Source organism: Dendrobates tinctorius, unplaced genomic scaffold (genome assembly GCF_039654945.1).
Source record: "Dendrobates tinctorius isolate UK_male_01 unplaced genomic scaffold, ASM3965494v1 ptg000202l, whole genome shotgun sequence".
Taxonomy (NCBI): Eukaryota; Metazoa; Chordata; class Amphibia; order Anura; family Dendrobatidae; genus Dendrobates; species Dendrobates tinctorius.
Genome location: NW_027361869.1, coordinates 3,386,685 through 3,403,475, shown reverse-complemented (window position 1 = coordinate 3,403,475; position 16,791 = coordinate 3,386,685). Strand labels below are relative to the sequence as shown.

General features: G+C 44.4%; 1 protein-coding gene across 1 annotated transcript in view; it reads left to right on the top strand.

Annotated features, from left to right (window-relative positions):
• Nucleotides 1–1,729: 1,729 nt before the first annotated feature.
• The window catches only part of SCNN1B (sodium channel epithelial 1 subunit beta), a 62,560-nt gene continuing 47,498 nt past the window's right edge, over nucleotides 1,730–16,791 (top strand). The window contains exon 1 of the mRNA XM_073553652.1: nucleotides 1,730–2,066. Within this exon, the coding sequence (XP_073409753.1) occupies nucleotides 2,046–2,066 (21 nt within the window). The 5' untranslated portion in view covers nucleotides 1,730–2,045. The remainder of the gene's footprint in view (nucleotides 2,067–16,791) is intronic.

The window sequence follows — 16,791 nt, the reverse complement described above, 5'->3', positions numbered from 1 at the left end:
GGGCACAGGAACAGCACAGAGGGGCACAGAGACAGCACAGAGACAGCACAGAGACAGCACTGAGGGGCACAGAGACAGCACAGAGGGGCGCAGAGACAGCACAGAGGGGCGCAGAGACAGCACTGAGGGGCACAGAGACAGCACTGAGGGGTGCAGAGACAGCACAGAGACAGCACTGAGGGGCGCAGAGACAGCACAGAGGGGCCCATAGACAGCACTGAGGGGCACAGAGACAGCACTGAGGGTCGCAGAGACAGCACTGAGGGGCACAGAGACAGCACTGAGGGGCACAGGAACAGCACAGAGGGGTGCAGAGACAGCACTGAGGGGCACAGAGACAGCACAGAGGGGCACAGGAACAGCACAGAGGGGCACAGAGACAGCACTGAGGGTCGCAGAGACAGCACTGAGGGGCACAGAGACAGCACTGAGGGGCACAGGAACAGCACAGAGGGGCACAGAGACAGCACTGAGGGGCACAGAGACAGCACAGAGGGGCACAGGAACAGCACAGAGGGGCACAGAGACTGCACTGAGGGGCACAGAGACTGCACTGAGGGGCACAGAGACAGCACTGAGGGTCGCAGAGACAGCACTGAGGGTCGCAGAGACAGCACTGAGGGGCACAGAGACAGCACAGAGGGGCACAGAGACAGCACAGAGGGGCACAGAGACAGCACTGAGGGGCACAGAGACAGCACAGAGGGGCGCAGAGACAGCACAGAGGGGCGCAGAGACAGCACTGAGGGGCACAGAGACAGCACTGAGGGGTGCAGAGACAGCACAGAGACAGCACTGAGGGGCGCAGAGACAGCACAGAGGGGCCCATAGACAGCACTTAGGGGCACAGAGACAGCACTGAGGGTCGCAGAGACAGCACTGAGGGGCACAGAGACAGCACTGAGGGGCACAGAGACAGCACAGAGGGGCGCAGAGACAGCACTGAGGGGCACAGGAACAGCACAGAGGGGCACAGAGACAGCACAGAGACAGCACAGAGACAGCACAGAGACAGCACTGAGGGGCACAGAGACAGCACAGAGGGGCGCAGAGACAGCACAGAGGGGCGCAGAGACAGCACTGAGGGGCACAGAGACAGCACTGAGGGGTGCAGAGACAGCACAGAGACAGCACTGAGGGGCGCAGAGACAGCACAGAGGGGCCCATAGACAGCACTGAGGGGCACAGAGACAGCACTGAGGGTCGCAGAGACAGCACTGAGGGGCACAGAGACAGCACAGAGGGGCGCAGAGACAGCACTGAGGGGCACAGGAACAGCACAGAGGGGCACAGAGACAGCACTGAGGGGTGCAGAGACAGCACTGAGGGGTGCAGAGACAGCACAGAGGGGCACAGAGACAGCACTGAGGGGTGCAGAGACAGCACAGAGACAGCACTGAGGGTCGCAGAGACAGCACTGAGGGGCACAGAGACAGCACAGAGGGGCGCAGAGACAGCACTGAGGGGCACAGGAACAGCACAGAGGGGCACAGAGACAGCACTGAGACAGCACTGAGGGGCACAGAGACAGCAGTTCTGGTAAAATAGATAATGGAGAGGGTCATGGAGAGTAATGGTAAAACTACAAAATCGACAGTTACAGAGAGCAGTGACCCATGATGTAGAGGTTACAGAGAGCAGTGACCCATGATGTAGAGGTTACAGAGAGCAGCGATCTGCTGAGGTGAGGTGAGGCTGGCGGCAGTAGGCGGCTCCCTGCATCCTGCCGGTGTCCCCAGCATTACTACAGCCAGGAAGCTGCCGGGACGTTCATCCCAAACTGTGCGGGACCGGACCTGGAGCTGAGCCCTCCGCATCCCGCCCTCCCTGCCCGCACCCAGTCTGAGCTATCCTGCCCTGCATTACTGGCAACCAGGGGACCTGCTGCCACCGTCCTTGCCGCTGTGTTACCCGCCGGTGCCCTCCTCAGCCGGCGCTGAGCTGCATTACCTCTGCCCGCCTGAGCTGGCGCTGTACTACAGAATCCCGCAGTGTTGGACACTGGCTGCAGCCACATCCCCGGCGCTGGACTGCTCCTGCAGCAGATGATGGAGGGCTTCGCTCAGGTATGCCGGCTGGATGGGGGCTCCGGCGCAGATTTTGTGAATGTGATTCTCCAATATTTTCTATCACTTCTGTTATGTTTTGGGTAATTATAATTGTAGAGTATTAGATATCAGGATAGAGCCTGTGTGTGTGTGTACATATAGTGAGTGTACTATGTCTGTAGATTTATCTCTATATAAGGTCTGCATTATCTGATATATACAATATATATATATATAGCCCTACATAGGTAATACATACACACTCAGGCTCTTATATAGTTTGTGTGTGTGTACTGTCTATGTCTCTATCTCAATTATGGGTATGCATATGTTTGAGTGTATATATATAAATTTCATAATTTCATGTGCAGTGTGTGTGATATGTATTTATTTATCTTACTCATTTATATAGCGCCATTAACTCCACAGCTGTATCATGTATATGTAGATATACTGTATATGACATATATTGCATGATACACATAATTTCAATTTCGGAAACTATGTACACTATTGCCATAATTCCATGACTTTTCCTTCTTGGTGGTGTAACATAAATTTTGAAGAGCAAAAAAAAAATTATATATATATAACTCCAAGTCAGTCACATTTCTGTGAAATCCACCTGTCCAGTTATGTGTGTGAATGAATTTCTCCTGCTGTTATACAAATTGAACAGACAACAGGTAGAAACTAATGGAAATTAGGAAGGCAACCCCTATAAAGGAGTGGTTCTGCAAAGAGTGACCACAGACCTTTTCTTTGTTCTCATCCTTTTTGGCTGTTGAAAATCCAAATAAGAAGAAAACGGATGGAACTCAACGGTAAAATTCACCTTTTATTTCAACGATTAAAACATATTAGTCGGGAGAATGGGATCAGGAGTGCAGGAGACGACGGGCGTTTTCGTGACCGTAGAAGCGCAACACCAGCGCGAAACGGCCGTTGTATCCTGGAGTGAGATCCTCGGATCCATTGTGAGACCATATGTGGGTTCAGTTGGCCCTGGCTTCCTTCTCATGCATGACAATGCTAGGTCTCATGTGGCTGAAGTGTGTCAGCTGTTTCTGCATGATGAAGGCATTGATGTTATAGACTGGCCTGTCAGTTCCCACGACCTGAATCCAATCGAGCACATCTGGGACCTCATGTCTCGTTCCATCCACCAATGCCACATTGCACCACATACTGTTCAGGAGTTGACTGTAGCTTTCATCCAGGTCTGGGAGGAGATCCCTCAGGAGAACATCCGCTGTCTCATCAGGACCATGCACAGGCATTGTAGGGAGGTCAGGCAGGCACATGGAGGCCACACACACTACTGAGCATCATTTCCTTTCTTCAGGCATTTCAGCCTGTAATTAGATTTTCCACTTTAATTTTGAGTCTCGTTCCAAAACCAGACCTCCATGGGATATAAATTTTGATTTACAATCATCATTTTTATGCTTTATTGTTCTCAACGCATTCCACTATGTAATGAAAGATATGCAACTGGAATATTTCACTCAGGGATATCTAGGATGTGGTGTCTTTGTGTTCCCGTAATTTTTTTGAGCAGTGATACAGTGCCTTGCGAAAGTACTCAGCCCCGTGGAACTTTTCAACCTTTTCCCGCATATCATGCGTCAAACATAAAGATACCAAATGTAAATTTTTGGTGAAGAATCAACAAGTGGGACACAATTGTGAAGTTGAATGAAATTTATTGGTTATTTAAAATTTTTGTGGAAATGCAAAAGCTGAAAAGTGGGGCGTGCAATATTATTCGGCCCCTTTACTTTCAGTGCAGCAAACTCACTCCAGAAGTTCATTGTGGATCTCTGAATGATCCAATGTTGTCCTAAATGACTAATGATGATAAATATAATCCACCTGTGTGTAATCAAGTCTCCGTATAAATGCACCTGCTCTGTGATAGTCTCAGGGTTCTGTTTGAAGCACAGAGAGCACCATGAAAACGAAAGAACACAACAGGCAGGTCCCTGATACTGTTGTGGAGAAGTTTAAAGCCGGATTTGGATACAAAATAATTTCCAAAACTTTAAACATCCCAAAGAGCACTGTGCAAGCGATCATATTGAAATGGAAGGCATATCAATGTTAGGAACGGCGGAACGCACTAAATAAAAATAAGTAATAAAGTGCGATCACCGCTCGGGGTCCACCGTGCAGTAGGTGTTACACCGCTGCTAGGTAACGACAGACAAGCAATATGGCGGTATAATGCGCACGGGTTAGACTTCACCCGAAGTGCGCAGAGCGGGCTCTGTTCACACACAGAGGCGCCGCAACATAAACATACAAAAACACTGAGCCTGTTAGTATCACAGGCCTCAGGAAAATGCACATACGGTATCAGGTCACAGGAGCAGGACCTAAGACAGAGGAGCTGCGTCCGTCTAGACCTACCGTGTGTGCGGCGTCGCTATTGCGAGCGCCAAGAAGGGCTGCAACTGCAGCATGGCGTAGGACACTGCTGCAGGACACCACAGCTACAAAGCAGGCGCAATGTGGGATGCTAGCACAGAGGTGCAGTGTGCACAGTGGCCTAAGGCTTGCCACTGACTGGCGCTGACTGCTGAACTAATTCCCTATCCACATGCGTAATATCAGAGGAAAGGGGTTTCTTAATAAGTCAGTCACCAGAATCATACATCCGTCACCATTCACACATAGCAAGTATTGTCTATACTAGCGCATGGCCGAACGGTCATACGCGCTTTTTATAGCCATGCGGGACCTTCCAGATCTCCGAGATGGACCAATGAGATCTGGAGCAGGACCTGGGCACATGACTCCCGATCTCCAATGGGAGATCGTCTCATGAGCATGCCCAGTATGAGCACAGAGGAACTTAGTCTCTGGAGCGGTCTGCTGCAAAGTAATCTTCTCTGCAGTAGATAGACAGCAGGAGACCGCAGAATGTGAGTCTCTGGATTCCTGCAGAGCAGACGCTGAAACCTGACACCTAACATCATACCACTGCAATTCTACCAAGACCTTGCCGTTCCTCTAAACTTTCATCTCAAACAAGGAGAAGACTGTTCAGAGATGCAGCCAAGAGGCCCATGGTCAGTCTGGATGAACTGCAGAGATCTACAGCTGAGGTGGGACAGTCTGTCCATAGGAAAACAATCAGTCGTACACTGCACAAATCTGGCCTTTATGGAAGAGTGGCAAGAAGAAAGCCATTTCTCAAAGATTTCCATAAAAAGTGTTGTTTAAAGTTTGCAACAAGCCACCTAGGAGACACACCAAACAAGTGGAAGAAGGTGCTCTGGTCAGATGAAACCAACATCGAACTTTTTGGCAACAATGCCCAACAATATGTTTGGCGTAAAGGCAACACAGCTCATCACCCTGAAAACACCATTACCACTGTCAAACGTGGTGGCAGCATCATGATTTGGGCCTGCTTTTCATCAGCAGGGGCAAGAATACAGGACCATTCTTGAAGAAAACCTGTTGGAGTCTGCAAAAGACCTGAGACTGGGACAGAGATTTGTCTACCAACAAGACTATGATCCCAAACATAAAGCAAAATCTACACAAATAAACGTATCCAGGTGTTAGAATGGCCAAGTAAAAGTCCAGACCTGAATCCAATCGAGAATCTGTGGAAAGAGCTGAAAACTGCTGTTCACAAACGATCTCCATCAAACCTCACTGAGCGCGAGCTGTTTGCCAAGGAAGAATGGGCGAGAATTTCAGTCTCTCGATGTACAAAACTGATGGAGACATACCCCAAGTGACTGCAGCTGTAATCACAGCAAAAGGTGGCGCAACAAAGTATTAAGTTAAAGGGGCTGAATAATATTGCACGCCCCACTTTTCAGTTTTTGAATTTCCACAAAAATTTAAAATAACCAATAAATTTCAGAATATTTAGAATTGAAAGTTCTCAGTGGTTGATACCTTTTAATGGCGAACTGAAAAGATGGTAACACATTGCAAGCTTTCGAGACTACTCAGGTCTCTTCATCAGGCATAGACTAATACAACATCTGAAGAATTACATAGTTATAAGATGTGGTACATTCTGGTATCCTCCATTTTGTATTAGTCTAGCCTGATGAAGAGACCTGAGTAGTCTCGAAAGCTTGCAATGTGTAACCATCTTTTCAGTTAGCCATTAAAAGGTATCAACCACTGAGGACTCTCAATTCTAAATATTCTTCTATCTACTGGCTAACATGGTATAAAGATATATATCCTTCCTGTATCAATAAACATCATTCAACTTCACAACTGTGTCCCACTTGTTGATTCTTCACCAAAAATTTACATTTGGTATCTTTATGTTTGAAGCATGATATGTGGGAAAAGGTTGAAAAGTTCCAGGGGGCTGAATACTTTCGCAAGGCACTGTATACACTGATTATATATATATATATATATATATATATATATATAATCAGTATATATCACTGCTGGAAAAAATGACGGGAACACTTAAACATAGGATCCTGTATTTGAGTGTTCCCTTTATTTTTTTGAGCAGTATATATATACATATATATTCATATTCATATACAGTTTATATATATGGAGTATGAAACCACATGCAGGAATCCCAGCACTTACAGCATCAACTGCGATCAGAGAAGTTATTAATGGTCATCTGAGTAATGTCCTGCCATGCTGAATGCAGTTGGGCAAATCATCAAGATGCACTGCTGGCAGCTCCTGAGTAATCACTATCCAATGAGGTCCCAGAAATCCTTGATAAGTGACAAGTCTGGTGATGTTGCAGGTAATGATGAGCGAGTATACTCATTGCTCGGGTCTCCCCGAGCAAGCTTGGGTGTCCTCCAAGTATTTTGGTGTGCTCTGAGATTTAGTTTTCATAGTCTAATCTGCCTGATTTGCGACTTGTAGACAGGCTGAAAACATGTGGAAATTCCCTAACAAACAGGCATTCCACACATGTATTCAGCCTGTCCAGCAGTCGCAAATCATGCAGCTGAGACGAAAACGAAATCTCCGAGCACGCCAAAATACTCGGAGATCACCCGAGCATGCTCGGGAAAACCCGAGCAACGAGTATACTCACTCATCACTAGTTGCAGGCCATGGTACAGCATATAGGCCATGCAGGTGGCTCACAGTAGCATAAGCAAATTGAGGTCTGGTTTTATAGTGTTGAAGAATGACTTCTGAGACGTTCTCACATACCCTTTTGAAAGCCTCTACATGGTGTTGACAATGTGGTCTCTACACTGGCAAACACAGACAGAAAAGGGCCCCAGAGCAAGAACAATATACAGACCCTTTTCAGTCCAATAGATCATCATAATGCAAAATGCCATTTGCTTTGGAGATGCAAATGGCCCCCTTACCTCTTGGGCCCCAGTGTAGCGTCACAGATTGCACCAATATGTCTGCCCTTGTGTTTCTAAGATCAACCTCCAGCTATCCAATGCAAAAGTGGGACTCATCGCTGAATAGGGTAGACCTCCATTCCAGCCTCTATTGCCATCTTGCTTGGCATCATGAAGCTTTTGAGAGCAGTAAAGTGAAGTCCATGGAGTACCTGTAGCTGCATGTCTGGCTCTGCCATTGTCTTCTGATGGTTTGTGAAGACACAGATGACTTAGATTTGGCATGTGATGTTGCAGTATAGAATGGATCACAATGTGCCCTTCTTCAAATCTGATGAGACCATATAGGAAATTTAGATTGTGAGCCCCATCGGGGACAGTGATGATGATGTGTGCAAACTGTAAAGCGCTGCGGAATATGTTAGCGCTGTATAAAAATAAAGATTATTATTATTATTATATGGGATTGCCAAGAAGAGGCCTTCAGAAGGGAACACCACACCAGTCTTACTCCTGGAAATATGGTTTTGAGTGTCATAATGTATGGAAGTCAGACCCTTTTAGCCTTCATTCCAGATACACTAATAGCTTAGCATTACATGGACTTACTGGTGGAGCCAATGGTAAGTCCATTTCTCCAATGTGTCACAAAAGCTGTTTTCGTAGCAACACCAGACTACATGTTGCTTGTACTACTGTAAGCTACCTAAGTGGCCTAATTGTCCTATTATGACCTGCAGCAATTCTGGACTTGTCTCCCATCGAGCACATCTGACACATTATTGATTGCCAATTATAAAGGTAGCTGCCAGCAGTGGATCATGATGATTTGCCCAAATGCATTCAGCGGCAGAACATTCCTCAGACGATCATTATTAACCTCAGTGTTGGCAGCTGAGGCTGAAGGTGCCGGGATTGCTACACTTCTCACCATTTGCATATCACTAACATGTCTCCATCCTGAAATTTCCATAATTCCTCATCTTTTCCTTCTTGGTGCTACAATTTTAATGTTGAATCCTTTATGTGCATTGTATATTTGTGTCAATAACATCGTGAATGCCATAATTGGAGCTTATATCAGTAAGAGTTGTTTCAGAATGATCCTATCTAGAATGATAGTGATTCTCATAATATGGAAATGCTGTTTCTGAAATATGTAAGAAATTCATTTCTTAGGCCGGTGTCACATTAGTGTTGATTCTTTCATGCAAGAGAATCGGTTTTATGTGATCTGATTCTCTTGCAGGGGAAAATTGTATCACAGGTGTAGAGAAGACGGAGAACTTAACCCTTTAACGACCGCCAATACGCAGTAAAACGCAAAGGGGCCTTATTCCCTCATCATTAAAACAGAATTAGGGTATAGCACCCCCCTTCCCAGAGTCCGAAAATCTCTGGGGTCTCAGGATCAGGGCCGGATTTTTCGGAACTCGATCACGTGATCACAGTTATTCAATAAATAATGGCGATCAGGCAAAAAAAAAAATGTGCCCACGATTAAAATAATTTCTCTCTCTCTTCTGACATGATATACATGTCAGAAAAGAGAGAAATGATGTCCCCAAGCCCTTCTTGTACCTCCACCGTCCCCCGGACCCTCCTGATCTGCCCTCCTCCTCCTCTTACTGAGAAAAAAAATGGTGGGCGCATACGCAGTGCGCCGGCCTAAATCTGTCGGCTGGCATCCGGCAACAACATGTATTTTTCCTATCGGTTCCTTTTAATCACTGTGATAAAACCTATCACAGTCATTAAAAGCCAATAATTAGTATGCCATCCCCCCGTGTCATCCCCTTAGTCAAATTATTATTTTTTTTATTTTATAATTTTTATTTCTTTTATTCTTTTACCATTAGAGTTGGGGTTGAGGTTAGGGTTAGGGTTGAGCTTGGGGATAGGTTTTTTCAAAAATTTAAAAAGAAAATGATGATATGACGACTAGTGTTGAGCGCAAGTGCTCTCTACTGCTTCGGGGAGCTTGGGCGTGCACCAAGTATCGCGGGTGCTCAAGTGACATGCTCGAGTCTTGCCCCCCCCACATGTTTTATGGCTGTTAGACAGCCAAAAAACATGAGAGGATTGCCTGCCATACACAGCAATCCCCGCATGTTTTTTTTTTGTTTCTGACAGCCGCAAAACATGTGGGGTGCGGACACCAGCATGTCACTTGAGAACGCGTGATACTCGGTGCATACTCGGGCACCTGATACAAACTTGAGTAGCGAGTATTTCCTGTTATATAGTCCCCCCAAAGTCAATTCAAATATGATGTGGTTCATTAAAAGAGGTTTTGTAAATTTTGTAGGAAAAATGAGAAATTGCTGGTCAACTTTGAACCCTTCTAATTTTCTAAAAAAAAAAAAAAAAAAATATGTTTAAAAAATGATGCAGATGCAATGTAGACAAGTGGGAAATGTTATTAAGGTTTTGTGTGGTATAACTCTTCAATTTCAGGGCATAAAAATTTTAAGTTTCAAGATTGCCAAAGGTCCAATAGACATTAGATTAAATTCAGCTAAACCCACCAGTTTCCATAGGACCAGCCGACCATCTGATGTGTATATGGGACTCCTAACTCTTCCACAACAGATGATGTCAGAAGAGATAACAATCGCCATGCCCATTGATTTTTTTCTGCAGCTTTGATAACTTCTTACAGTTGTACCATTAATTTATAATATTCTAAGAATTATAGTTGGCTCACATTTATATAACTTATTAGAAATGGCCTTGTAATAATTTTTGGCAAAAATACATCACTTGATTACACCATGTTAGTGTCGTAGCTTGAATCTCATGGGTCACAATGAAAACAAGATCCACCTTCAACTATGATGTATCTGTAATAGTACTGGTCTTCTCATATCTTCTCATATGGTACCATGGGGCCATTTGGTTGCCTTCAAGTTCCAAAACCCAGATGCCACTGCAGACCTTGTGCCCCCTATAATTAGGCCCTCAGAAATCAATGTAAGAACATGTAGTTATGGGCTTCTCTGTAGACAAAGCCAGTAAGCACAAGCTCCATCTTCAACTGAGATTCTAAAAGAGATCATGTTACCAAAAATTTGTAATTTTTTTCTAATCTGGTGTAAATGCTGCTTTTCTCCTGAATCTGGTGATGTTTTTCTTTTGCTCCTGTGCCTCTCCATTTCTGAGATATGGCCCCTTCTTCTCTCTATGCAAATCTAGTTTTTCAAGCCAATTGGGTGTGGTCATCAACTATTCTCTGTTTGTCTTCTTCAAGAGGGGAACATATCTCAGGAATGAGGAGACCCAGGAACAAAAGAAAAACCACGATGAATGTAGGAGAATAGCAACATTTATGCCAAGTTAAAAAAAATTACATATTTACGGCAAGAAACAAGATCCCTTTTAGATCCAAACCTTGATGTGACTTATAAAGTCAGCGGAGTTAGAATTTGTAAAGGGGGTCTAGTATCTAGGGATGAGTGAACCTGTGGAAGTTTGGGTTCAGTAGGCCGTTAGTGTCATGATCCAGTGTGGATCTGACAGATTAAATGGATAAGTGAACTTTTTTTCCTTTGGCTAGGTGCCAAAGTGATGTGATTGCCCCCGGTGGCCATTAGAATTATTACACGTGGTGTCGTTCATTCTAAGTTGCCCCGGTGGTGGTGAGTGGTAGTGCACTTTAGTTTATTTGGTTTAGTGCACGTAATTATAAATCAGGTGTGAGGCTCTATAAAAGAGAGCCAGGTTTGTTCCATCACTGTTGGTGATATTGTGTGTTCGTCATTTGGGAAGCAAGCCTGGGTGATGAAGGAGCTGAACATGAGTCCTGCACAGCTCAGCAAGAGGGGATGAGTGGCAGCTAGGTGGTCTGCAAGAAGGGCTGGCATGGCGTGATGAAGTCACAGTTTATGGTGTCGGCAGGAAGTGCTTGCATGGCTTGGTGGAGTGACGACTATGGAGAGCGTTGCACTCAGCATGTGGGACTTGGTTGCTGAGAGCTGGACTCAAGCATGCTTAACTTTTTGGGCAGGAGCTGAACTCATCTTTGGGACTCTGTTACTGGACAGCTGCAACTGTTGGTGGACTCTGCTCCAAGGCTGCACTATGGTGAAGGATCCAGTTATGGTGATGGATCCGGGTGGAGGAGAATATGCACGCAGGTGGTGGGCTCTGTTGCTAGGAGCGTACGCAACAGAGCAAAGCTAAGTGGTGTTTCCCCTGTATTGTCATTTTCCCTCATGTGTGTTTAGTGCAGTGGTGGGATTAGTTTCCTCACCGACCAATTCCCTAGTGAGGGTTTAGGGTCAGGGCGAGCAAGGGTTTTTAGGTTCCTGTGCATCGCCCGGTGCGGAACCGGCATAGGGAACGTTAGGAGTGCAGGGATACTGGCTCAGGGGAGTTCAGGAGGTCTCCACTTCCCTATTCCCTATTGCAGGGCCCACCATTGTTAATGTTACCCAGGTTTCCCCTTTATTATTTAAATTCGCCTTACTGGAGGCGGGGTTTCCAGACTACTGTATGTATACGTGTACTACCTAAATTCGCCAGTTGGAGGCGGTGTATCCAGCTGCACGTACTATTATTTAAATTCACCCAACTGGAGGCGGTGTATCCAGGGTCACGTGTGTCATATGGGTTCGCCTTGTGGTTCTCGCTGCGTCCAGACACACGTGACTGTGACAGTTAGTCCAAAGTTCGGCTTTAGTACCAGAACTTGACCCGAACGTTACCCCCGAACCGCGTAGAAGCCAATGGGGACCCAAACTTTGGTGCTGCAAAATGGCTGTGAAATAGTCATAGTAAGAGCTAGGAGGCTGCAAAATTAAGCAAAATTGGGGTAAGAGCAGGACAATTGACCTGCAAACAAATATAGATACCAAAATGACTTAAAATTTCATAGAGTAAAAAAATTTATAAAAATAATCATGACTAAATAGGCGGAGGTCCAAGTGGAAGAGTGTAGCAGTGCCTTGCTTGTGTAGTTTACTTTATTTGTGAATAACTAAATAAAAGGAAAAAATGATGTGTGGTCCCCACTATTTTTGAAAAAATGGAAGGAAAAGCAGACAGCTGTGAGCTAACTTAATAGACTGGGAAGGGGCCAATATACCTTCCCAGCCTATAACTATCAGCCCCCCACTGTCTAGTTTGCCTTTGCTGGTTATTAAAAATGGGGGAACGATAAACAAAGATGTGGGTCCCTTCTACATTTAATAACCAGCAAAGGAAAAGCAAACAGCTGAGGGCTGATATTAATAGACTCGTAAGGTATATGGATATTTTCCCCTTCCCAGCCTAATTAGACCAGTCCTCAGCCGACCCATAAGTGGAGCATCCATTAGATGCACCGATTTTGGTGCTTAGCCTTCGCTCTTCCCGATTGCTCCGGTGCAGTGGTAATTGGGGTAATAATTTTTGAGGTTGATGTCAGCCATGTAATGTCAGAAAGAATCAAGCCCAGGGTTTAGTAATGGAGATGCATCTATCAGACACCTCCATTGCTAAACCCGTATTTAAAAATAAGAAGACACACACAGGAAAAAAAAAAGAATATTAGAATAAAGACTCTCCAACACATTCCCTGGTTTACCCATTATTAAAAAATAATCCTTGCAGCTCTGACGTAATCCATTGTGTGCACAAGACGTCCACTGACTCTCGTTTGTGAGACATGACCACGAGTAACCTATGGATCCCCGTTCTCAGAACGACGCTCCATAGGTTACAGTATAGAATTGGTGGATGTTGTGGGAATGTCATTGATTATGTCAGAGCTGCTGGGGTTATTTTTTAATAATAAATGTGTAAACCAGGGAATGTGTTGGGGAGTCTTTATTCAAATAAACTTTTTTTTCATATGTGAGTCTTTTTATTTTCAAAAATATGGTTAGTAATGTGGGTGTCTGATAGACCCTACCCATTACTACCTTCTGGGTGGCTTGATGCCAGGTGACCTTATACAGCTGACATCATCCCAAAAAACTATTAACCAGATTTCCATTGCATCAGGGCAGTCGGGAAGAACAAAGGCTAAGAGACAGAATGGATACATCTAATAGATGCACCATTTCTGAGGCTGGTGAGGGCTGATCTTATTAGGCTGGGAAAGGGAACAATATCCATGGACCTTCCCAGCCTATTAATACAGTTGTGGCCAAAAGTATTGACACCCCTGCAATTCTGTCAGATAATACTCAGTTTCTTCCTGAAAATGATTGCAAACACAAGTTCTTTGGTATTATTATCTTCATTTAATTTGTCTTAAATGAAAAAACACAAAAAGAATTGTCCTAAAACCAAATTGGATATAATTCCACACCAAACATAAAAAAGAGGGTGGACAAAAGTATTGGCACTGTTTGAAAAATCATGTGATGCTTCTCTAATTTGTGTAATTAACAGCACCTGTAACTTACCTGTGGCACCTAACAGGTGTTGGCAATAACTAAATCACACTTGCAGCCAGTTGACATGGATTAAAGTTGACTCAACCTCTGTCCTGTGTCCTTGTGTGTACCACATTGAGCATGGAGAAAAGAAAGAAGACCAAAGAACTGTCTGAGGACTTGAGAAACCAAATTGTGAGGAAGCATGAGCAATCTCAAGGCTACAAGTCCATCTCCAAAGACCTGAATGTTCCTGTGTCTACCGTGCGCAGTGTCATCAAGAAGTTTATAGCCCATGGCACTGTGGCTAACCTCCCTAGATGTGGACGTAAAAGAAAAATTGACAAGAGATTTCAACGCAAGATTGTGAGGATTGTTGTGAGTTCATTTTTCCCTTCACCGTTGAGGTCTGATGAACTCCCTCCTCTGGTGAAGGAAGGTAGTGAGGCTGATTACCAAACACCTGGGCAGCTAGATGATGACTGGGTGGCTGGAATTAAGGACTGGATATAAGGCAGCCGACGCCCTTCTGCCTTGCTGGTGATCCTGCTGGATTCTTGGAGACCAGTCTGATTCCTGCGTCTCAAAGCTAAGTTTTTCTGCTCTGCTTTGTAAACTTCAGTTTTGTTTTTGTTTTGCCTTGTTTTTTGGAAGTTCTGCCATCCCCGGCCGGGGGTGAGCTGAATTCCATTTTTGTCTCTGATCTGTTGATCTTTTGCTCTGTCTTCAGAATATACCTGAGTGCTGATTTAGTCTTTTGAAGCCTAGCGATTTCAGGGCCTGTTTTTGCTATCAGTCGGTTGGCACATTTTGGATAGGGTTTTTGCGGATGGCAGACATCAGCTTTCCTATCCTGTCCTATTTTAGTTAGCTTGGGCCCCATCATTTGCTCAACCTATCTTTCTATCTGTGTTAGTGTTTTCATCTTGCTTCACCGTCATTATATGTTGGGGGCTGCCTATTGCTTTGGGGTCTGCTCTGGGGCAGTTTAGTTTTTCCCCTTTCTGTCTTTAGGCTATGTAGTTCTCTGGCTGTGATCGAGGGGTCTAGGGCACCGTAGGAACCCCCCACGTCTACTGCTAGTTGTTGTGGATAGGTTCAGGGGTCTGCAATCCGATAGCTGCCAACCTCTCTGGTTTTTCTGGACTTAGCTAGTATTTTGTTTTTTCCTCCTTCGGTGACTCATCATAACAGAGGATGTTGGATAAAGAACCTCGACTAACATCCAAACAAGTTCAAGCTGCCCTGCAGTCCGAGGGTACAACAGTGTCAATCCGTACTATCTGTCGGCATCTGAATGAAAAGGGACTGTATGGTAGGAGACCCAGGAAGACCCCACTTCTTACCCCGAGACATAAAAAAGCCAGGCTGGAGTTTGCCAAAACTTACCTGAAAAAGCCGAAAACGTTTTGGAAGAATGTTCTCTGGTCAGATGAGACAAAAGTAGAGCTTTTTGGGCAAAGGCATCAACATAGAGTTTACAGGAGAAAAAGAGGCATTCAAAGAAAAGAACACGGTCCCTACAGTCAAACATGGCGGAGGTTCCCTGATGTTTTGGGGTTGCTTTGCTGCCTCTGGCACTGGACTGCTTGACCATGTACATGGCATTATGAAGTCTGAAGACTACCAACAAATTTTCCAGCATAATGTAGGGCCCAGTGTGAGAAAGCTGGGTCTCCCTCAGAGCTCATGGGTCTTCCAGCAGGACAATGACCCAAAACACACTCCAAAAAGTACTAGAAAATGGTTTGAGAGAAAACACTGGAGACTTCTAAGGTGGCCAGCAATGAGTCCAGACCTGAATACCATAGAACACCTGTGGAGAGATCTAAAAATGGCAGTTTGGAGAAGACACCCTTCAAATATCAGGAACCTGGAGCAGTTTGCCAAAGAAGAATGGTCTAAAATTCCAGCAGAGCAGTGTAAGAAACTCATTGATAGTTACTGGAAGCGGTTGGTCGCAGTTATTTTGGCTAAAGGTTGTGCAACCAAGTATTAGGCTGAGGGTGTCAATACTTTTGTCTGGCCCATTTTTGGAGTTTTGTGTGAAATGATCAATGTTTTGCTTTTTGCTTCATTCTCTTTTGTGCTTTTTCATTTAATACAAATTAAATGAAGATAATAATACCAAAGAATTTGTGTTTGCAATCATTTTCAGGAAGAAACTGAGTATTATCTGACAGAATTGCAGGGGTGTCAATACTTTTGGCCACAACTGTATCAGTCTGCAGCAGTCTGCTTTCCCTTAGCTGGTTCTTAAAAATAAGGGGGACCCTTTTTTTTAGGTTACCAAATTTATAATAACCAGCAAAGGCAAAGCAGGTCCATGGATATTGGACCCTTCTCAGCATAAGACAAGCTCACAGATATTTGCTTTCCCTTGACTGGTTATTAAAAATACGGGGAACCTATGTTGTTTTTTTAATGATTATTATTTTTTAATGATTTAATTCTTTAAAAATAAAGAACTTTTATTAAAATAAAGAATAATAAAGAATTTTTATTTAAAACTTTATTCGGTGCCGAACCCAAACAGTAAAATGGACTTCTGGAAAAAAGTCTGTGTTCGAAGTGTGGAGTTCAGGTACGAACTGCAAACTTTACAGTTCAGGTTCACTTATCCCTACTAAGTATGAAAACAGAGCTTAAGGCACATTTTCTTTAACTTTCCCTTATATTAACCATGTTTTTCTGTTCCTGTAGAGGACACTGGGTTTCGTGATTGCTGCATTACTTTTGCACATTTTTTAGGAAAATTACAAAAGGTGAAAAACAACTATTGAGTTCTCAAATATGTATGGCGGTGACAGCCTCACATGTCTATTCGCAGTGAAGTGAAAGTTGACAGTGAAGGACAAGGCTCCTTTGTCAAGGACACAACTTCAGTACATTGCTCCATTTTCGGTAATGACTTACTGGAAATGTGATGATCTTTAAAACCGATTAGCTGCTACCCCCCTTCAATACAAGTCACATGGCAGCCTGAGTAGTCCATTTATACCAATGTAGTTTGGAGTCTACTAAAGAATTGCGGACTGTAGACTCCATAAACTTTGA